This window comes from Lepidothrix coronata, unplaced genomic scaffold, assembly GCF_001604755.1.
Source record: "Lepidothrix coronata isolate B3197 unplaced genomic scaffold, Lepidothrix_coronata-1.0 Scaffold78, whole genome shotgun sequence".
Lineage (NCBI taxonomy): Eukaryota > Metazoa > Chordata > Aves > Passeriformes > Pipridae > Lepidothrix > Lepidothrix coronata.
Genome location: NW_016690258.1, coordinates 1,074,480 through 1,097,556, shown reverse-complemented (window position 1 = coordinate 1,097,556; position 23,077 = coordinate 1,074,480). Strand labels below are relative to the sequence as shown.

Here is a 23,077-nt window from a genome sequence, read left to right as displayed (position 1 = left end):
GAGCAGCCTTCCTGTGGGAAAAATAGCATAGAGATGATAAAACTGATTGTGTGGTGAAGGGGAGTTCAGGCTCTGGAGTCAGTGCAAATAAGAAAGAGATGGTTGCAGTGTCAGATGATGGTTTAATATGGCATGTACCATAAATGAGAACTGAGCCTGTAGCAGCTCCAATCCAAGCACAGCAACTGTTTGGAGCTAGGAAGAATTGCTGAAGTTTAAAATAAATAAAAAAGCATATGTAGAGGTCTCAATCCCCTATGTAGGGAGCAGATAGCAGGTCTAACAGGAATCTGTGTAATCTGGCAGTGCAGGATTAAAGAGAAAGTCACTGAGAAGTGGTGGTTTCCCATCCTTAGCCTGTTTCATACCCGTGCCCATGGATATCTTCTCTCTGAGTTGTTACAGTTTCAGAGTCTAGAAGATCACTTGCTGCTCCCTGGAGTCCTGAGGTTGTTTCCTGTATAGATCAGACCATTAAGGTATGAGGGTTCCTGCTGTCCTGCCTGGTGTACACAGCACTGAATCGATGGAAAAGCTATTAGAAGATACTGTGTCACTTTAAGATACTGTGTCACTTTTTAGTTTTTTTTTTTTTCTTTCTATCAGGAAATTCAGCACAGGGAGAAATTTCGCAGGGCTGGCCTTCCAAGCTGCAGTTTAGAATTTGCTTGGCAGACACTCACTAAACCCGAGTCAGGCCATTGCCCCAGAGGAAGAGTTCAGGCCTCCCTGCACTGCCCAGGCCCTGAATTGGCAGCACATCCTGGAGTGTCTGCTGGCATCTGCCCCGTTGTTCCTCAGGAACAGGCTGAGCACACCCCGTGGTGCAGCTCTTTCCCCTCTGCAGCTTTTTCAGATGTCGAGGAGAGTTGTGTGAATCACATCTTGTGCTTTCTCGCCTTCCATCACCTCTGGTTTTGGTGACCTCCCTGTGAATAATAATACCTGTTCCATCTGCTTCTTTCAGGCAGTGGTTCAGTAATGCTGAGCTCCAGCACAACTCCAGTTTTGTGCTGTGCAGCTCCTGGTCCAAACCGTGCCTGGCCACACATGGGGGTATCCCCTCGCTGTTGTGCAAAGGCTGCTGTGCTCTGTGTCATCTGTCTCATGAAAAATTGGGAGATGGAGCATGTTTCTTGAGGTTTTGAGTTGGGCTGGGTCGTGATCCTGCCCACAGCCTATTGTGAGAGCTTTAGGGGATGTCTGGGGGCTCCTGTTGACAAAGCTGTTCTTCCCTCAAAGCACCTTGAAACCAGCAGCACTGCAAAACTTACCTGAAACTCTGGGTTCGTTCACAGCCTCTGCACTTCTGTAGAACATCAGGGAACCTGGCTGAAGTCTTATCAAAGCTCTTGCAGCAATAGAAGCACAGCTGCTCTTCAGGCTCAGGAAGATGGCAAAATGTCTGTTTAGGTTTTTTGCAAGTTTGTGAAAATTAACCATATGTCTAAAATTTCATTCTGTGTTTCTAAATCATCACCTAAACTTTGCAGAAATTGGTGCTTTCAACCCTGCCTGGCTTTCATTTTACAAGGATCTGTGTCTCTTAAGATGTCTTAAAAGGTATAGTTATACCTTTCAGTTTTAGACTGAGAGAAGATTTAATTTATTTTTAAGGTTCAGAAGGAGAAATCCAAAGGTTAACAGTTGGCTGATGGATCGGATGTTGCTTGGTACGTGTTTCTGCTCTTTATTTTTGAATTTCCTTTTCTCTGCTTCTCCAGGTGTCGTCTTGACATGAGAACATTCAATCTTGGCACTGAGGAGTGCAGAAAACTTACTTGTAGGGGTGGAGAAAAGAAGAGTTTCTTTGTATCAAAATGGTTTGTAAAAGCTCTTCAGAGAGCAAGAATTCAGTTCTGAGACAATTATCAGAAGTACTTTGTGCAAACATGAAAACCAGCACAAGACACACAGATGATAGTGCAGTTACATTAGTAAAGAGAATGGGAATGTCTGATTAGTAGCACAGGATAGGGAAGAAGGTTTTCGAAGTGTCCTGCTCAGAAGTGTCATTAATCCAGCAATATCCAGGCAATAAACCCTGTACATGCTTGTCTAAGTGCCCTGGTTAGTCCTGAGGGTGTTTGGGCTTTGCTGGGGCACACGTAATTTAGTGAACTTTTAAAGAGACCTCTAGGCACCAGCCCAAACTGAGAAGGGCAGAGGGGAAAATGCTGATGGACAGTCCTACTGAGCTGGAACACAGTGGCTGTGAAGGAAAAGCTGCTGAATGGGCTTATGGCTGAAAGAAGTAAAGCAACTGCACTTGGACTCACTAATGGGCTTTTTGTCCAAATTGGAGCCATCTCTTTCTTTGGGAAGTTATTTGTGTTGGAAATCAGGCCATAGCCAGGCTGGAGCAGGAAGGAAGAGGCGGATGGTGATCTCAAAAGGGTGTGCTCTGGGAGCAGAATGACAGCTGTGCAAGAAGTAGGTTGGCTGCGAGGGCAATGAACTTGGCAGTGAAGCTCCTTCAGCTCCTTGCACTGCTGAAAATGTGGTGTCCTGCTGGAGCCCCCGGAGCAGAGCTGAGGGAGCCCAGAGGGTGGTCATGGTGGTGGGGCTCCCTGCCTGAGGAGCCAGCAGCCCTCCTGAGGCCACCTGTCCCCTCCTGCAACCTCTCTGTGCTTCACAGGAATACAGAAATGTGCTCTCAGCAGAGGGGTGGTTGTCAGTTGTCACCCTTTTCCTATTCCCAGCCTAGAAGAGAAGCCATTGACCTTCTCTCCAGTCATTCCTGAGCACTTCCCCAGTCACATCCTGCAGTGTTACTGGGTTTGCCTTGCTGAAAGGGATGTTGAAGCAGCAAAGAGGTGTGAGCTTTTTCCCCAGTGATGCAAATGGTCTGTATTGGCATCAATAAAGAAACCAGAATTTGTGTCTTCCTTCCTGTGACCTTTGAATTGTGTGTTTCCCTGTACTGAAGGGTGCCTGTGACACCATTTATGGCTTAACTTGGCTGTTAGATGGAAAAGCAATCTCACTTTCCTGCTCTGATTCATAGGTCCCTAATGACAGGTTACTTGGTAATTCTTGTTTTCAGCAATCTCCGTGCAGTTGTGTTTTGACTGGGACCTGATAGAAACATGAGTGAGAGGAGCTTCAGGCTGAGGCCTGATAGTGCAGCAATGATACTTTTTATTTGGCTCTTTGAAAACACTTCCCCCACAGCTGTTGTAGGCCTTTTCTAACGTGAACACATCAGAGGTGATTGTCCTTTGCTTGTTTTTTATTCTGTTTCTCTGCATTTAACTGTGCTTTTTATGGCACCAGTTTTGTTTGTGCTCCATCATTACAGTGATTATTACTACAGGGCATAAAGTATGAAACTCAGATCACAGCCATGTTGTGTAGGAGCAACATAAATGTGCAGTAAAGAGAGTCTCTGTCACAAAGTGTTAGTGGTGTCTGGAGAGATGAGGCAGAGAAGAACAGGCACAATGCAGCAACGTGCTCCCATTGCACAAAAACTCAGCCGTGGAGTCTGGGACAGAGCAGTCCCTCAAACAGGGAGGAACACGTTTGGTTGCAGGACCAGGAAAGATGAGCTCTTATCCCCCTTCTAGAGATTAGTGCCTTTAAAATAAACTGGCCTTGCATGTGACAGAGAAAGTTCAAGCATCCAGTAGTCAAAGGTCACTTTCTGACCCCGATGGGGTCAGAAATTTAAGAAGGACGTTCAGAGTCAGTGTAAAAGTCCTCATTGTTTCAAATCTCACTGAACTTAAAGAACGTACATTGCACCCAGAAGTCTCTTCTCCCAGCAGCTGGGGGCAGGTGGGAGGGTTGTTGTCCTTAGGTGGGGGATTCTCCTCTGTTTAAAAGGATTGCTGGATCTGGCACTGGGTGATGTGGTTTACTGGTGTGGGTTTACAGTGGTAATGCTGGGTTGATGGTTGGACTGATGATCTTAAAGGTTTCTTCCAACCTTTATGATTCTATGAAAATACTGCAAACAAGTAGGAAAAAAATGGCAGTTTCCCATCCAGAAGTGGGTAAGATAGAGCTGTCTCCATCTCAGGTTCCAAATCTCTCCTCACTGCCACTCGAGACCCTTCTCAAGCTGGGAAGTTGGGCAGCCCAGAGAAGGTGAAGATGTTGTGATGGATTGTCATCCTTTGGCTGGAGGAAGTGTTAAGAGTCCTTTGCTCAGTCAGAGCTCATCTTTGAGCTCCAGTGCATGTAGGTACCCGTTCAGAGCAGAACTGCTGCCTCCCTGACTTTGCTCTCTCCTGTTTCTTCACAGCTCCTCTATGACAACCCCAAAGCCCGTCAGGAAGTGGAGTATCACTGGCGAGCGTCGGGGTGTCCTCACATCGTCCACGTCCTGGATGTTTATGAGAATATACATCATGGGAAGAGATGCCTCCTCATTGTCATGGAATGGTATGGACCAGCAGGAGCCCCCCACCAGGCATTGCTCTTGGAGGGGTGGAGGGAGCTGTGGGAGGAATGTGTTGGCTTAGATGGGAGTTAGGGAGGATTTCTTCCAGCATGAATTTGGCTTGAGGGGCAAATCTTTCCTCGTCTTTATGGAACTGGTAAGGAAGTGTGTGTCTGCTCCAGCCATCTTGTGGGATGGAAGAATGAGGAGCCTTAACCAGAAAATAAATTTTCCTTGTGCTCCATGACAGTTGTCCTCATTAAAGCATTGACTTTAATACAGTCTTGAAAGACACGTCTCTATAAATACAATGCACTTTGGTTGTGATTGACTTCCAACTTCAGCTGTAAATCCAATGATCCAATATGATCCTTCTTGCTACTATTTTGACTCTTAACTTTTCCTATTCTCTCCTTGATCTCTAATACCACAGTTATTGTCTTCTTCACTGAGGACAAATTAATACTCCTTTTAGGTATCTTTGTTTCTTTCTTTTTTTCTCCTCTCCAGCCCTTACATAAAATAATGCTATTGTTGGCCTCCTAGTGCCAGTGTGTGTGACTTCCCAGCTATGTGTGTCCTGTTCCCTCTGACAGGGTACATTAAACTGAAAGCATCAAAACTCCCTGGTCTTGTTTTGTTTTCTACTTATTCCATCCCAGAATGGCTTTCTGCATTGATTCAAGTGAGTGTGGTGTTCAGGAAGCATTGGCAGAGGAGGCAGCCTGTAATCTTTGTTATCTCTTCCTGTGGTTCTGTGTGATTATATGGATGCACAGTCAGGTGTTAATTTTGTGGTTTCTGCTCATGTAAGGTGGGGTTTCTTTTGTGTTCTTTGTTTCAGCATGGAGGGAGGAGAGCTGTTCAGCAGGATCCAGGAGAGAGGAGATCAAGCTTTCACTGAGAGAGGTGAAACATCACAAGTTTAAAATTAAAATTTGTGAAAGATTGCTTCTTCTTTTCCCTGTCCTCTTGCTTAGTCTCCTTATAGGAATTTTTCTTTGATTTGATTTTTTGGTGGTAATGGTGGTGGTTGTTGTTATTATTCTCTATCCAACTCTGTATTAAAGAGTTATTTTTTAAAAATATGGGAAATTCTTCCTACAAATCTGCTCAGCTTCTTCATTTCTGAGCCTCCACAGCCTCTGATACTCTGAGCCCTGGTCTCCTGCCAGACCACCTCTGGCACGATGAGCGCAGCTCCTGCTGGGATTATCTCTGGCTGTCCCTCAAGCAGCATCCCTGTGCACAGCTATGCTGTTAGGCCACGAGGATAATGAGCAAATCACACTCGAAACATCTCTTATTCAAGGGTTTTAAAGCACTACTTGAAAGGAAGTGTTATTAACCACGCTGTAAACAAACCTGCTTGGCTGCAGAGCAGGGACTACGTGCAAGCTGAAAGACCTGCCGTGAGCAGGGACAGCTTTTAATGGAGTCTCACCATTTTTATTGTCTTTGCTATTTATCATTTGCAGAGTATCACAGGAGTGCTTGACTGTGGCTCTCCTTGCCACCTCACAACAGTCGAGGGCTTGTTTCTGCTCAGGAGTGAAAGCAGTGGTGTTTGTAACACGGCGGTGTTTGTAACCAGGGTCTGACAAAATGATGAGAAGAAGAAAAATACTCACCTGAGCTTGGAAATTACTGTGACTTTTTTTGCAAGTCTGGTGTAGAGGTGCTCAGCTTTTTGATCCTGGGCTTCCTAGCCTGGGATGAATCCTTTAAGTCCCAGGAGAGACTTGTGTAAGGAAAATGAGCATTTTTAGGAACTTTATTTGTTCCTCTCTAAAATACAAAATTCCAGGGGGAAAACTGGTTTCATGAACAATAACGACTGCACTCTACTAAAAACATTATTTTTCTACATTATATAGCATTGTGTAACATTGTAAATACTTTTTCAGAAGTCACTTGGGAGCGTTAAACAAAAAAACACCTTCATTCTTCCCTGAGATAAATGAGCCCTGTTCCACTGGGTTCCCCTGGTTTGCTGCCTGTTTATGTAGCCACAGCTTCCCATTAGGAGCCAGGTTTTTTGGCCTGGCCAGGAAGGAGAAGTTTGTCCAAGGTTTTCCCCAAAGAATATGAGTGTTTCTGCCCTCTGATTGTCCTTGCCCCTGACTGTGTAGTTTCAATGTCAAGCCATGTGGAAAAGGATTCCCAGTTACACCACAAGAATTCCTGCCTTCTCTCTCAGCCCTGCAGCCGTGGGCTCTGCCCATGCAGAAAGCAGAGGATCAGGTTCAAGTTTCTGTTGTTTCCCCGTCAGTGGAGATGTGATATAATGCTCACATGGGAATGTCATTGTTCCTTGCTCTGAAACCTGTCCCTATGTAACTGACCCCTTCCAGACTCCCAGAGCACTGCTGTTGCAAGGCAGCTCACACCACTAGAATTTCTCACTGGGGTTATGTTAAATTTTAGAAACGTACTATTTCAAAGGTGGCAGTTTGGGCTTTGTAGAATAGAACTGTTGATTTTGTTTCTCCTGAGAAAAAACTTCTAACAGCAGTGAGGAATGAAGATGTGACCTATCCTAAAATTACTGTATTGTTACATTGCTCTCTTTTTAGAAAATCTGTTAGATCCTCCTCCTCCCCCTGAACTAGAAGCTGAAAGGACATGTCCTGCACAGTCAGGGATATGTCCTGGCTGGGGCTCATTTCTCAACAGCTGTTGCTTGTGTACCTGCTCTGCTCTTGCAGCTTTTTTTGGTGAGCAAATTAAAGCTCAAATTTAGAGGCTCATAAAAAGAAGTCTGAGGCTCAGTTGGGTTGCAGTGCAGCTCAGGAGGAGGCTGAGCAGCCGGGGAACCGGGGGATGGTTGTCTGCAGAACCAAAACACAGCTGCTGGGGCTAATTTTAGGGTTTCTAGTCTTGACGCCTGCCCTGTATCCCAGCAAGCTGTTTGTAAGCCATAAGCATTCCCAAGCATGTCCCTGAGCTAACGTGGGAATGTTAATGTGACCTTTCTGGAAACTTGTATTTATAGAGGCCTCTGAAATCATGCGAGACATCGGAACAGCCATCCAGTACCTGCACTCCATGAACATCGCGCACAGGGACGTCAAGGTGAGCCTGCAGGGCTGTGGGCAGTGGGAGGAACCTGGGGCAGAGAAAGAAATGGGCAGTGGTGGTTTAAACAGAGCTGGGAGTGCAGTCAGATGGCCAGAGTGTTCCTGTTCCTCTGCCAGTGCGAGAAGGGATTTGTTCACTAGTTTGCAAGTAGTCCAAGGTTGGAATATTCATGTGTGCTAATGCCTTGCAGTAGAATAGGGAGTGCAGAAGAATCTCGTGATAGTCAGATGGTTAGTTAAAGAGGTACTACCCATTTGCAGTCCAGTTAATTAGTAAGAAAATAACACTGCTTGAGGTAAACTTATACTACATCTCTCTATGTACAGTCTTTGCCAGTTACTAGTTCTTTTCAGCATCATACTTGCCTAAGAAGAAAAAAACCAACAAGCAAACCACAAGAAACCTCAAACCAACCAACCAAAAAAACCCAACAATACCAAATACCAAAACCCCCTTTCAGAGACAGGAGAAACTGCCTATATGTGAGGAATAATACAGATTGTGCATCTAACCCACTTTAATAATATATGTAAATATTTGAGAAAACAGAAAGATCTCATTTGCTGCCCATGGGACACTTTAATTAGCTAAAGTTTGAACCCAGATCTCGTTGTAGAGATTTGACAGTGTTTATAGTATTGTACTTTATTTTCATTCTGTAAAGTGCACAGCATAAGCAAAGCCAAGCTTGCTGCACCCATTCTGATGGGATGGGATGGGGAGCAGGTGACATAAAGATAGACTGAGGCATCAGATCGATTCCACAGTTCTGAGTCTGTGAGTTTGCTACAGATATTTCTGTGTGTTTGGCTGGAGGGAGAACTGCTATTGCATGTGTCACCAAGGGGCAGGTTTGAGGGTTCTTCAAGTAGGAAGCAGAGAATGGCTTAACAGCTCAGAGACTAAAAATCTCTTCACTTTTGCAGAGCCAAGTGCCATTGCCTGTCAGCAGCACAGGAACTGAAGCACTTGGCCCCAAACACTCCATACACACACTCTGTGAACTAACGTAGAAATGAGTCAGATAGATCCTAAAGCTTATTTTCTTTAAAGCCTTTCCTCCTTCTGTATGTCCCTAAACACTAGCATGAGCAAGGACATAGCTTCCTTATGACTGAGAAACTGGAAAACAAGTTCAAGTAATTGCAGATTATTTGGAGATGTCCTCTTGTCCCTGTTCTTGTGCACAAGAGTTTGTATTTCCCTCTGTGCCACTTCTGCCTGTATGGAATGTGAAGCAAGGGTGGAATTAACTCAGGTTTCAGGAGACAGAGAACAAGGGGAGCAGGATGTGTGTGTATGAGTTAATTCTGAGGGAGTGGTGTCAGTGGCTCATGGAGAGTTTGTTCTCTTGTCCTCCACCTCAGCTACATGAGAGCACAGAGTGCTGGGGGATCAGCTGCTGTTGTCAGACAGATCAATCCCAGGAAGCACAGGGAACTGGGAGAGGCTCAGGAAGCCAGATTTGATGCCCATTGGACAAGATGAGAGTGTCTTTTGGTTTGCCTGGAGGGAACTTTCCATGGGCTTTGGAGGGGATGTGATGGCAGTAAAAAGACCCAAATGTCGATGGTCACCCAGGCAAGCAGGAATGGTTTGACCTGTCAGCTCCTTAGATTCATCTCTTCACTGTCTGGTTTGTCCTTTCTCTCGGTGGCCTTTCAGCCTGAAAATTTGCTTTACACATCCAAGGACAAGGATCCTGTGCTCAAACTCACAGACTTCGGCTTTGCCAAAGAAACCTCTGTAGTGAATGCGCTGCAGACCCCCTGTTACACTCCTTACTATGTGGGTGAGTTCTCCAACGTGCATTGCTCATGTTTCAGTCTGTCATCCATCCCTGTATAGTGGGTCTGGGCTGTAGGAATGGGTGGGAAATCTTCTGTTTTGGGTGTAACATAAAGTGCCAGCCTGCAGGGTTTAAACTGGGATCCACCCCAAAGCTAGTCTGGCTCCAGCACAGTTCAGTGCTCCTGCTTTCTTGCTTAGTTGTGGAGGAAACAGCCTTCACAGGAGATGCAAATGAGGATCAAGGAGAGAGAAAATGTTTCTTCTGATTGCACTTGAAGTAATCTTGATGTTGCCTCTGAAAGCCATAATTTGAACAGAGCTTCGTGATTATTTGGGTGTTTCCTTGCAAAACTTCCCTTGGCTTAAGTAATGCAATAAAAGAGAACAGGGAGAGTATTGGCTGAGCTGTAGAACTTCTTTAGGCTGGAAAATGCAGTAATTAGTAATAAAACACCTACGTGACTTAATCACAGCTGAATTTTCCCTGCATTTTGTCCAAAGACAGAGCTCTGTGTAATGAATGCCACAGCAGACTGTCCTTTATGCACTCATTTTAGAGTCTTGAGTTAATAGTCATTCATCAAATGGTATGACTGAGACAGTCCATGCTTGGAATTTCTTTGGTGGAAAAAGGACTTAATTTTTTTTTTTAAATTAATTCTCTGATGAAACTTCTTATAGTTTTTTTTTTTTTATTGAAAGGTACTGTTATTCAGTGTTACCAGATAATTGCATTATCTTCATTTGCGAAGCCTAGCCATGAGATGATTCTTCTTCTGATGCCTTCTATATTTTTGTAAGCTGGGTTTAGTGATAAAACATTGAGGAATTTACACATATATGATTTTGTGCCTTTACATTTGTATATAAACATGCTGACATTTCCCTTCTCAGCACCTTTTTATAAACCAGCATGATTGCTCATCTGGTTAGTGAATAATTTTCCTTACAAAATGAAGCTCCCTACCAGTTTACCTGCCTCAGGAGGGGAAAAAATCCACTCTAAATGTATCTCTCTCTAATTTTATGACTTAGTGAGTTGCATTTTTTAATGCCTCCTATATTTGTTGTTGGAGTGTTCTGCTAGTTACAGGGTGATGGAGATGAAAGGAAATATCTGTACTCTGTTGACTTCCCGTTTTAATTTTCTCCAGCCCCAGAAGTCCTTGGTCCTGAGAAGTATGACAAGTCATGTGACATGTGGTCATTGGGTGTCATCACATATATTCTGTAAGTATTTGGGGAGAGTCTCTAAGAACAGAAAGAGGAAACATCTTAAATCTGCACTTAAAGTAATTGGTCATGAGGATCACTCAGTCTGCACGAGCTGGAATGGGACTTCTTCAGAGATGAAAGGACTTTCCTAGTTACAGAAATTCTCTTGTCCACTCTTACAGCCTGTGTGGGTTCCCCCCATTCTACTCAAACACTGGTCAAGCCATTTCTCCAGGGATGAAGAGGAGAATTCGGATGGGGCAATACGGGTTTCCCAATCCAGAGTGGGCTGAAGTATCAGAGGAAGGTAACAGTGCTCCCTGTGCTGCTGGGTGGTGGAGTGCTTACAGAGAGACCATTTCTGTAAACCTGTCTTAGCTTTTGTTTCCCTTTCTTTTGGAATTTAAATCAATTTTTTGTAAGGTGATACAGAGAATGACTGGGAACTCAGATACCAGCCAGCAACCTCGGTGCTGCAGAAAGTAAATGACTACTGAAAGCTTTCTTTCAAAGTCCAGCTCCTGCTAGTGAATGCTGAGACTAAACCCTCTGGAAACACAAGTCCTTAATCCTGAGAAAGGAGACAGCCAGGACAGCTGGAATGCAAGTTGAGTTGGAAGAAAAGCAAACTGTCTTAAGAACTCTTTCAGTCTTTGCCCTCCTTGGTGATCCAGCCAGCAAGGATGGCAAGTGTTCATGGTAGCTTTTTGGGATGTGGGAATTTGCCAGCCACCACTTAAATCAAGGTCAACAGTTTATTTTGTATAAGTCATTGATCAAAAGCTGCTGGGCTCAAACCAGTGTCCTGAAAGTGGATGTTTTTGATTGCCTCCTATCCTGACAGTCTCATAAGCTGGAAGTCTCACCTGCCCATCATATGAAAGAGAAAGGTCAGCAAGCTCTGGGCTCATCTATTTTTCTTACAAGCCCTCTATATTGCTGTGATCCTGTTCTTGTCTGCTGTTTAGCAATAACAAATTATGGTTGGATAATGCCGTGATCTGTGGCATTTTCACCCCTTGTTGGATCTCCTGGCTGCCTGTGCAGCTCAGCCTGCTGAACATTGTTAAGGGAAATGTTTTACTTAAGAGTTTCTGGGTTAATATTTTCTCTGCTTTGCGTCTTGTTTATATTCCAGCAGTTATTTACATGCTAGAGGAGCTTGGTGAGAAAACATGCACTTGGAAAATGTGTAAGGTTTCTGTCTGCTTGCCTGACTGAAGATAGGGGCCCTCTACCCTTGATCCTATTAAGAACATCTAGTTTGTTGTGTTCTTTTAGACTGATGGGGCACCTTCAACAGTCTGCTGCTTTCTTCCCTGCTTTGTGCTCTTCTTGTCCTTTGCAGCCTCTAGACAAACTAAACTTGTACCTCTGGCAGCTTCTTACAGGCATTTAGTCATCTTGCATTTGATGTTTCTAGAAGAGAACTCTTATTTAGTTGTTCTTCTAGGTTGCTCAGGGAAGTTTTGTGTAAGTCCTTCTAAATAATGTCCTTTGGATGCAGTTTTTCTGGTCTGTCCACCCACATGAATGAAACTCTTGTCTAGACTCTCATCAGCTCATACCTCAGTTACTTAGAACTCCTGCTTTGGCAGATACCACATTCACAGAAAGCTGCTGCAAAGCCTGTTTGGGCAATCCATTTCTTAGACTTTTTTATCCTTTTAGTGGCCTCTCAGTTGTCAAAGTTTATTGTCCCTTTTTTTCCACAGCCTGTGCTAGTCATTGTTTTCTATCATTTCTCAGAACATCAGCTTATGCATTCATTCAGCTCATAGTGCCAAGCTTGTTGCCATCTTTCAGACAAGCAGCTTTCTGTTTCTATGTTTCTCTTTTCCTCAAGTTCCTGCTCCCAAAGCAGCTGCTCTGGTGATGTAGAGAGCGGAGCTGGAATCCCCAGGCCTTTTCTTTCCTTCTTACCTCTTGTCTTGGGTGTTTCCCTGTTCTGCCTCTTTGAACATAGTAACCTACCACTCTGTACATGGCTTCTTAACACGGTGACAGCAAGAGGTAGGTGTTTTGAGTTCTGCAGAATCATGTTTCTTCATTCAGCAGGTCTTTGTGTTCTCAAGGGTATTTGGGAGCACAGTCCCAGGCTTCAACAATCCATGTTGGTCCTGTTTTTCAGCCAAACAACTGATTCGCCATTTACTGAAGACTGACCCCACAGAGAGGATGACAGTGTCCCAGTTTATGAATCACCCTTGGATTAATGTGAGTTTCATTTCTCTTTTTACACCATGAATTAATTCTTACATGCAGAACTTATATGTAGCTCCACGTAGCACAGCAAGACAAGGACTGTTATTACTGTTGATACCTTAATTAACCTCTTGTGCCCTCCCCTGCCTGTAAAACCACAATTCTTCTTGGTGTTCCCAGAGGACACACAAGGAGAGACACCCACAGCAGTGTCCTTGGAAGCAACAGCCCAATGTGTCTCTCTGTTCTGTGAGCAGGCAGTCACTGTTGACTCTGCAGCATATGCATGTGTTACTCCCTGTAAAAACATAAAAATAAACTGTATGTGCTTACTTCATCAGGGCAGGATTTAAACAGAGCTATTATTAGTGGCCTCAGGCACCATTGTGCATAGCTTTGTTAGTGTGAACACAGTGCTGTGCTTAGTGGGACTTCTCACCCTTGGCACAGCTTGGAAATGCCTGAGGGAGGAGTGAGGGTCTCAGGTTATTGCCCATGAGAGATTGGCAGGTAGGGTGGTACACAGAGCTATTAATGGGCCCAGCTCAGATTTTGTTCTATGACTTGGTTGAATTCACTTTTCCCTAAAAAACAGTTTTGGGGAAAAAGGAGAAATGTACTCTAATAATACAATATTGATTATTTCAAATAAGAGGCAAGAATCCCAGGAGCTACGAGACTGAGTTTCATGATATCATCTCTGCTCTGTAGGTGTCCCTCAAAATAGTAGATTATACTTCTCACATTTGTGCCTAAAAAGACACCAGTCTTGTTCTTGCTGCCCAAAAAGTTGTCAGCCAGGAACAGAACCACTTGTTCTGTATAATGCCCTTTTCTCTCTGACTATGCTGATCCTCAGAGGCCAGGGCAGAAGCAGAGCTGTGGCTAATAGTGCCCATTCCTGGAGTGGCTGCTGCAAGATCTGGGAGCCCTTGGAATCACAAGAAATGTACCTATATGACATCCTGATGGAGAGAGATGGCATCACTTAAGAGTTATAAAAGCTGAGAAATTGAGGCTGCAAAGACTCTGGAGAACTCGAACAGGCCCTAGACAATGTTTGTAAGTCCTTTTTAACCAAATAAAAATGGAATCATTGGTCAGAATACATACCTCCAGCTTTAAGTGTTTGAAGGCCCAAGAAGGAGGTGTTTCAGAAGTCAGCAGGCCAGGAATTTCATGGAGTGAGTGCCTAATAGCTGAGGGAGCTGCCACCTGCAGTGGCACACACGTTACTCTGAATATGCACAGAGCCAGTTAATCAGGAGGGATTAGAGACAAGGTTTGGGGAGTGCTGCACCAGAGCCCTGCTCAAACACTGTCCTCTGAAAAATGCTGCAAGTTGGCTTTTTTTCTGCTGAACATCTTGTTGCCATGAGGCAGGGGGAGGGAGAGAGAAAGACCAATATAGTGAATGTCTCTGTTCTCCCTTTTCCTAAATCCCAAAGTGGGAACATGTATGGGGAAGTGCCTTGCACAAGCAGTAGAGGAGGATGCTTTGTGTCTTCTTTTTTCATTCCCCCTCTCTTTTTTTTTTTTAAATTGTCAGTTTAGGTGGAGCACAGAATCCTCCAGTTACTTGTGGATAAGATTTTTTTAACAAGCAGCAGCTCACAGCAGATAGGAGAGCACCTTCAGCAGGGACAGGGACATCACTAAAGCCAGGCTGCTTGTTTTCCATTTCTCCTGTCCCAGCTGTACTTGATAAAACTATACCCTGGCCAGACAGGGTCCCTTTCCAGAGGATGCAGGAGTCAGGATTTCTGTCTCCTTCTGGAACTGCAGCAGTACTTCCAATGTAAGCCTTGTTTTACAGGGATCTCCTCTTCCTGACATGCAGCTCTGTCTGCTGTAGGATGCCACAGCAGTAGACAGCAAGTTTGGGTAGAAAGCATAGAAAGAAAGAAGATCCAAATGAAATTGTGGTTTGGGTTATGGACTAGCAAGAAATGCCACAATTCTTGCCGAGTTAGCTAAGGAACTGTGCTTTGTGCTTTAGAAATTGTGTCTTATTCTAATGTAAAGTACCTACTGATTTCATGGCAGCTGAGCACTGATCCCAGTTTTCTGTGGAGCAGCACCTCAGGTGGGCACTGTCTGCTGAGCTGGGCCTTGCCCTGAGCAGTGGTATCATTTCCTCTTTGGGCCACACTTAATGACCTGATAAAGTGGTCATCTCACTTAATGTATGTGGACAAGGAAATGTCTTCTACAGCAAATCCTAGGAGATAAAAGGTCAAATTAACCTCTTTGAGACATTGACTAATGAATACTGAAACGACAGTTAAAATCTAAAATGTACGTGGAAATTTATCCAATACCAGGTCATTGGTTGGACTGGAAGGGAGCAGAGGGAAAGACATTCAGCACTAATTTCTCTCTCCTTTTGTTCTTTAAAGATACTGTTGTATAAGGGCTGTAGTCCTTTTCTACCACACACAGGAGTTCACTTCTGGAGTGATTGGAAGCAGGAATAACAAGGGCCATTGGAGGACATTAAATCAAGTTTTGTGCCCTTCATACACATAGAAGAGCAAGCAGTCACTTCCCAAATGTTACTTTTCAGAACTTCTCTTGGTATTTTTCCCTTTTCTCAGAGATCAATGTCAGTGCCACCAACTCCTCTTCATACTGCCCGGGTCCTGCAAGAGGATAAAGACCACTGGGATGAAGTTAAAGTGAGTCAATCCTAGTTCAGTTTTCTTTAAGTCAAGTCTGAGATTAGATGAGCTGCCTTTTCTGTGTATGTGCATTTCCTTGGAGACTGAAACTATTTTGAATACAATCATGTCAAACAAGGGAAGCATAAACATTCTTGTTTAGAACAGTAGTGTATATGATAACTGTTTCAAAAAAAAAAATGGACGCTATATGAGCTTCATCTGGCAGCCTTACAGCTGCACCAAATATCAGCAAAGGTGGTGTTTATGATCAAAGGCATTAATGATGCTGCCTGCTGAGCCACTGCGTGGAACCACAGAGGAGAGGGACAGTGCTGAGGGGGTTTGAAGTTCATTACAGTGAAGTGAATAATATGATGAAAATATAGGGGGGCAGGATGGGAGGGCTGAGGTGCATTCTGCTTTTCTGCTCTGTTCCTGCATTGTAAAACAACATTAAATAACCTTAGCCTTGTCTTGTTATGACATCTGGGGGGGTGGAGAAGAGGGAATAAAAATATTGTCTGTCTTTTCCTTAATCTAACCAGGTGCCTCACCTACTATTTGTACTGATGACAATTGAATGCTTCCTGCAAACTGAAACTATAGGGCAGAGTAAAAGTCTTAACTCTTTCCTGCTGGCCTTGATCAGGTTGGCATGCTTTTACAATTCATTCTGAATTTTCTGCACTTACAATGCGTGGCATTTTGACAATTGCAACATTCCTGGAGTGTGTTTTATTGATTACTGATTTTATTTAAATCACTGATGTGTAGTCTCAGCTGTTGAGCTGTGTAATGGCAAAATTTCTTAAGACCTAGACAACATTTGCCTCCTGAGTCAGAGATCAAGCAGATATTTTCACTGAGCCTTCTTCTTTTCCATGTTTCTGAGAACTTCTTGTGCTTGTGCATTCTGCAGGTCCCAGAGATGCTCCCATAATATTTGTTTTTCCTTTCCTGAACTAAATGCTTAGGCATTCATTTATTTAGGAGATTTTTCACAGAGTCACAGAATATGCTGAGTTGAAAGGGACCCATGAGGATCATTGAATCCAACCCTTAGCCCTGCACAGACACCCCAACAATCCCACCCTGTCCCTGAGAGTGTTGTCCAAATGCTCCTTGAACTCAGACAGGTTTGGTGCTGTGACCACTGCCCTGGGGAGCCTGTTCCAGTGCCTGGCCACCCTCTGGGTGAAAAAACCTTTTCCTGATATCTAACCTAACCCTCCCCTGACACAGCTCCAGCCATTCCCATAGGTCCTGTTACAAGAGTGAAGAGATCAATACCCGCCCCTGTTTTTGTTCACAACCTTATTAAAAATTTTAAAATGTGCCTGCACTTAGGCATTAATTCAAACTAAGGAGGTGTGTGAATTTGAAGCACAGACTTTTAAACTAAACATCTTTGTGTGGGCTCGTTATTCCAGCCCTGCTGTCCTAGTTTGGTGGTGGAGCTGGAGAGCCGTGTCCTAAGTGTGGTATGAGAAGCTGGTGAAGGCCCAGAGCCAGCCAGTGAGGAATGCTGGGCATAAGGACATGGTGGAATTTAGGCCAGGGGAGTGTGGTCCTGCATGCTCACATGTGACATGCTGTGTGAATAGTTCCTCCTGAAGGAGCCCATGAGTAGAACAAAGCCTTTAGTCATCCTCCAGTGCAGCAGAAAGGGCTCAGCTCTTCGTGGCTGTGGTGTGACAGAGGGTTCCTTCTCTACATTCATCTCCTGGCAGTAAGTGTGGGGTGGCCATGCCCTCACTGCTTCAGGGGGTTCAATAAATTGCTTCCTTGGTTTCAGGAGGAGATGACCAGTGCTTTGGCTACCATGAGGGTGGACTATGATCAGGTGAAAATCAAAGACTTGAAAACGTCCAACAACCGCCTCCTGAACAAGCGCCGCAAGAAGCAGAAGCAGGCAGGCACCTCTACTGCAGCCCCAGGGTGCAATAACCAATGAGCACAGAAGCCAAGGACCTGTGGGTGGAGGGTAAAAGTTACACAGAGCAATTTAAAAACCTCTGATCACCTCAGTCCATACCACAAAGGCAAGGAGATGGTGAAGAAGCAAAGAGGGAGCAGTGGGAAAGATTGCTTTTTTTATTACTTGAATCAGGGCTTTGCTTTTAAAGACTAATGTATATGATGTGATTCTGTTGCATATTGCTAGGGAAGGTTCAACAATGCCAGAAATGTTACAGGGTTTTGGTTTGGCTTTAACTCTGTGGGATCAGAGGAGGGAACAGGAGGCAGTCTCAGCATACTAATGCACTGAGGCTTTAACAGCCATTTACAAGAGTAACTTCTGCTGCTGTTTTAAACTTGGGAATAGAAGAATGCCAAGTGTTCTGCCAGGAGTGTTTTAGTAGTTTAGTAGAATTGGTAGTAGTCCATATTTCCAAACTTACCTCCTATAGTTACAGAATATCATCTGAACAGTAAACAGTTATTCTTGTTACAGGAAAAAGCATCCATGCATTTCCATTTTCATAAAGCCTTCATGTAGCCTCATGTGAAGACTTGAGTTTGTCATGGATTTGCGTTTGATGACATGTAAGTTTTCTGGATTGTAACCACTGTGTTGTGTCTTTGCCACTGTCAAGCTCCTCTCTTGTAATGTTTTGAATTTAACTGGTACAATATGTGAAGAGTTTTAATAAGGATTTAAGCAGCTGAAGGTATCCTGCAGAGAGTATTGCTGTTCCTCTTGGATCCACAACCTCCAGGGTGTGCAGCTGGACATGCAATTGTATACAAGAGACTGCTCCCAGAGGAAAGACTCCTGAAATTCAGGAAGAAGTGCCAAATGCATGTTCTCTGAATGGACCCTGCCAGCATCCCTTCTGGTAATTATCTCCAGATCCTGTGCCTAAGATGTGCTGATCACAGCAAGTTTTGGGGTGCTGAGGTTGGTTTGTTTCCTGGGGTCAAGAACTTTATTTGCTATGCTTTGGTGGTGTTTCAGGATCCAAAGGTTTTCACCACTTAAGGGAGATTACCAATAAGTACATCTACCTGTTGTTTTTTTTCCTATTCTAATTATTTTTTTTTATGGGAACCTGGCCTTGGTTTGCTGGTATGTTTTATTTTGTGATCAAAATATTTCCTCTTGCTGTATTTTGAGTTTTGATTTTGTTTTTTTAGTTGAGGTGAGGCAAATATTTATGGAAGTGTTATCAGAGTCTAGGATGTAAATGATGTGCTTCCAGTGATGCAGGCAAAAAGGACTTTGTGGTAGGCACACAGTGCTGGTGTGTTAACAGGCTTGGAAGAATGTTAAAACACAAAAAGGAAAACAAGGCTCCAGAGTGGATCTGAATTGTCCAATCTGAGTGACACAGCAAAGCTCAGCTCGAGGCTTTGGACTTTGTCTGGGGAACCCAGTTCAGAGTGTTGGATGAGAGCTCCATTCTTCTTTGTGCACTGGTCCTAGGGTTTTGTAACGTGATTTATTAAAATCAGTTTCTAACATTCCTTCCTCCTGTCATCCCTGTTTCTGTTGAGATGTGGCAGAGTTTGTATTGCTTTGTGAGGTACATTTGTGTTGGAGGTGATGGGAAAGGGGAGAAGGAAAGTGTTCTATGATGTTCACATTCAAAGACTGCCCAACTTTGAGCATTTTATAAGATTACAGGGGTTTGGTTTTAAATATTCGTCTCTATAAAGCCATATTTTAAAATTATTTCATGTTTATTTGGGCATATCTATGATTATAGCATGTCCTGTATGTATTTGTTTTGCCATATGAAGTAAGGCATCATAATCATAACTCCTGTGAATTATGCAAATATTATTCACTACCTGCAAATGAATACAGTGAATGAAGAGTTGTGATGTGTCAGGGTGCCACAGCTGGGATTAGAGCCAGGTTCAAGTTCCTGTCCCTTTATCCAAATGTTTTGAGAGAGCTATATATACATCATTGCTGCCTTCCCATCTCTGTGCCCCATCTGGGTGAGGGATTCTCCCAGGGCAGCCCATGTGTGGTGTGGTGATGCCCTGGCTGCCATTAGAACTGTTGTAACTCACCTTTTTGCTCCTGCCTTGCCCAAGGGTTGAGCAGGAGCTCTCGGTTTCCAGCTGGTGCCTTTTTGCTTGTCAGTTCAGTCTGGAGCTCACAGATATGTGTCTGTTCCTGGGTAGTTTTCCACTGGGAACTGTTAAAACTTGCTGTTGGATTCCAGTCTTTACAGCAGGTCAGGAGCTGGAGTGATGAACTGAGGCACTTGGCACAGCACCTGCAGCTCTCTGTCCCTGTGTGGCAGGACATTCCCATCTCATTAAACCAGGACTAACAGTTCTTACCTCCTACCCTGCAGTGACAGCACCCAGGAACGCTGTGAAGCCCGGCAGGAACCAGAGGAGGGCCTCAAAATGGCAGACGTGGACGTGTGTGCCAGTATTGGATGGAAGAGTTTGAGCTCATGGTTTATAGGGATAGAGGACACTCCTTGGGAGCTGGGAAACAGCTGCCCTGTGATGTTCAGACCCTCAAACTGCTGTCCTGCTCAGGGCAGGAGCACTGGTTGTGTTTTAACCAGCTCTGTGTCAGCTGGAGCTGCCAGGGGCTGGGTTTGGAGTGCAGGTGTTCCTGGTGGGGTCTGTGTGCCTGTACAGGGATGTGCGGACCGCCTATGGCCACGTGTGCCTGTATAGGGATGTAGGGATGTGCGGACCGCCTATGGACACGTGTGCCTGTATAGGGATGTAGGGATGTGCGGACCGCCTATGGAGACGTGTGCCTGTATGTCCGGACCGCCTATGGCCACGGCTCCGCTCCGCACCCCGGCCCCGCCGCGCCACCTGCCGCCCACGGCTTCCCCAGAGCTCCCGGCTCCCGACCCTGCCATCAGTCAACCCAAACCCTCCTCCGGGAGCCCGCGCTGGGATCCGCGGGTGGCTCTGCCGAAGGTGTTCCCTCCCCGGCTGCCAGCTCGGCTCCGGGAAGGACCCGCCTTCTGGCTGCTTTCACACGCCTGAGAAAGAACGAGCGGTGGTATTTGGGTCTTGCCTCTTCCCCCAGCCATATCGTATAATAGGCTTTTTAGAACCTGCTGCTTAGGATCCAAATTTATGGCCTGTTTTTAGAAAGGATGGGCTATTATAGAACTGATTATGCATTTGCATATTCATCAGCCATATAGAGGAGGTAAAGAGCTGGGAAGGGAAAGAAGAAATGAATGGTCAATAGAGAAGGCTTCGAGATTAAAAGGTCTATTTATTTTTTACAGCAGAAGCTAAAAAAAGGACTGTGCACAAATCCCCACCCCCCATTCCTTTTCACAGCGATTGCTCATGGGCCACTGCCTCCCCTTGTGTTCCTCTGCACTGTGCTCCTCACACATGGTTCTTGCACATTCACTCACCAGTGCTCTTGCTCTGATCCACACCCACGTGTGTGCACGAGCCCGGAGAAAACCCCCTCCCTCACTTCCCCATTTTTTTGTACTCCGTGCCTTCTTTCCTCTTTGACCACACGTGCCACATGATGAACCTGTTTTTGACATGGTACAATTAAAAACTCACATTAATGATAAGCTCTTGGCCTAATTCTGTGTTTTTTTATTTGTCAAAACCCAGCATGCAGTCCTGGGATTGCTCTTCTGTCTTAACACTTCACTGCCCAGAGGCTGGAGGCCCAATTACGTAAGTGCTTCTGACTTGTCTGACATGAGGGATAATGAGAATGCTGCACACTCAGTTTGATCTAATTTCCCTGCCCTCTTTTCAATTCACACTTTATTTGGCCCATGTTTAGACAAAGGTGCTTTTGAGAAAAGGAAGGTTTAGTGAGGAGGAGAGAACCAGAGGTTTTAATTACTGGCACGGAATCATGAGCACGTGCACTGTTTTCAACCTGTGGCAGAGGTGGGGAAGGGATGTTCTTGTGTGCCCAGCTGCTCTGATGTCTTCTCATGCTCAGCCTAAGGATGGAGCCAGCTCAGCTGAGCTTAACAGCAGGAAAGCTTGTCCTTCAGGATACTCCCCAGCTCCTTCACCAATGCCCTTTCACTGACAAACCACAGGGACAAAGGCAGGAAAGGCAGACAGGGAATGCATTTACATGCAGAACCCCTTTCTTCTAGAAGTACATATTTTGGGGATTTTTTCATGGAAATATCAGAATTCTCTTTTTTCTAGGTTCCAGTATTTCCCCTCTTCACCCAACTGTTCTAACAGTGGAGCTGGCATAGCTGGGAATTAACATAATTAATTCTCTTTTAGAAATCCTAAAAGGGATGAAGACAAGGAAGCAAACTTGGGAGATAGAGAACACATAGTCAAAGCCTCAGAGAAAAAAAAATACTGTTAAAAATTCCTGCAAGCCAACAGGCAAGTTTGCTTCAGGTATATAGTTAAATGTGTCTCACATGTGGAAAATTGAGGTTAGAGCAATCCTAGGTAATAACATTTGCTGAAGAAATGTTTCCCTGAAATCTTTGCACCAGGTAAGAAAATTCTTTTTGGGTATTAAGTCCAGCTTTAAAATAGGATTATTTTTTTCAGTCTGCGTGGTTAGAAGAATTTATTGGAGCAAAGGGAGCACAAATGGGGGATGGTATGTCATGTTGAAGAATAAGATATGTCTGCTGATGTATTCTACTCCAACTTATGTTTTTACTGCAAGTATTAGCTCTGTACAGTTAAAGCAGGATAGGTTCAATTCTTTATTAGTCTCTTCTACCACTGGAGAGGGAGGATGTTCTTGCACTCTAGGGAAATGTGGAAGATAACTCTGTGACTGTAGATGAGCATCTATTCTGGTAAATCTGTAAATGATGCCTAGCATTACATTTATTTCAGAATTTCCTGCCTCATGAATCTGCCAGATGCCAGGGTCTCCCAGGTCTGCTCTAACTGCGTGAAGGCACAGAGGCCTCGCTGTCAGTGCGCTTCCTTCTGCTGTTTGGGACCACAAAAAGAAGCATTTCTGAAATGTACTGCAGTGGTTTTTTAGTTTCCAGGAGCCAAAAGAGGAAAAGAGCTTTTATCTGAGGAGGTACCTGAAGGTAGTATTGAGATATCTTGACCTTTCTTTAGTTCAGCTCCCAGACCTGATAATAACCATGTTTTAGCTGTGTGAGGCTGCAGGCCCAGCTTACTGGAGATGTCTCTGCTGCTTTGACACTGTGCTGGGGCCTTTCCCACTTTTTAGTATTCTGGGTCCTGGGACCACAGTGAAGCTGAATAATTCAAAACAGGAGGAGTTGCCTTGTTTTCTTCCATGTTAGGCTTCTAAATTTGTCTGTTGAGTTTTCCTGCGTTGGTTACATCACGGTATCACTGGTGTAAAAAATGTTTCTTCATTTGTTAACAGTGAGCATAAATGCTTCTTTTGGGGAGTGTATTTCTTTGTCTTAATTTCAAAAATGGAATAAAACCCTTTAATGGCATGGTTATTTTGCTTAATACTGTTCTCCCCAAACTTCCAGGCTAATCCATTTGGGAAACATGGAAGATGTTCTCAGGAGACTTCTTATTGCTTAGCTACTGAAACACCTGCTAAAACCAAGCTCTTTTAAAAGCTGAAAATTATTTAAATGTGAAAAAGAGTGGGTTGATCTGGAAAAGAAACTTCTCAAAAGACTAAAATTAGAATGGAATGTGTTAGAAGAGAAATACTGGAGGGGGGACGAGGACTATGATTTTTAAAATAAAAATGCTGTTGCTTGAGTAATGATCAAGGAAATTCTGGTTATGATATTAGCTGCTGCTCCAACCCAGAGCAGCCTCTGAATTC

General features: G+C 44.3%; 1 protein-coding gene and 1 long non-coding RNA gene across 2 annotated transcripts in view; both read left to right on the top strand.

Moving 5' to 3' along the window:
• MAPKAPK3 (mitogen-activated protein kinase-activated protein kinase 3) overlaps window positions 1–18,811 on the top strand; it is a 47,773-nt gene extending 28,962 nt beyond the window's left edge. The window contains exons 3-11 of the mRNA XM_017820051.1: window positions 4,250–4,389; window positions 5,232–5,296; window positions 7,383–7,462; window positions 9,134–9,260; window positions 10,414–10,489; window positions 10,657–10,781; window positions 12,606–12,691; window positions 15,277–15,357; window positions 17,138–18,811. Of these exons, the coding sequence (XP_017675540.1) occupies window positions 4,250–4,389; window positions 5,232–5,296; window positions 7,383–7,462; window positions 9,134–9,260; window positions 10,414–10,489; window positions 10,657–10,781; window positions 12,606–12,691; window positions 15,277–15,357; window positions 17,138–17,296 (939 nt within the window). The 3' untranslated portion in view covers window positions 17,297–18,811. The remainder of the gene's footprint in view (window positions 1–4,249; window positions 4,390–5,231; window positions 5,297–7,382; window positions 7,463–9,133; window positions 9,261–10,413; window positions 10,490–10,656; window positions 10,782–12,605; window positions 12,692–15,276; window positions 15,358–17,137) is intronic.
• A 1,379-nt stretch (window positions 18,812–20,190) lies between these two features.
• On the top strand, window positions 20,191–22,736 carry LOC108499817. The gene is made up of 2 exons (XR_001875656.1): window positions 20,191–20,982; window positions 21,562–22,736. It is a non-coding gene; the product is annotated as an uncharacterized LOC108499817 (long non-coding RNA).
• The last annotated feature ends 341 nt before the right edge of the window (window positions 22,737–23,077 follow it).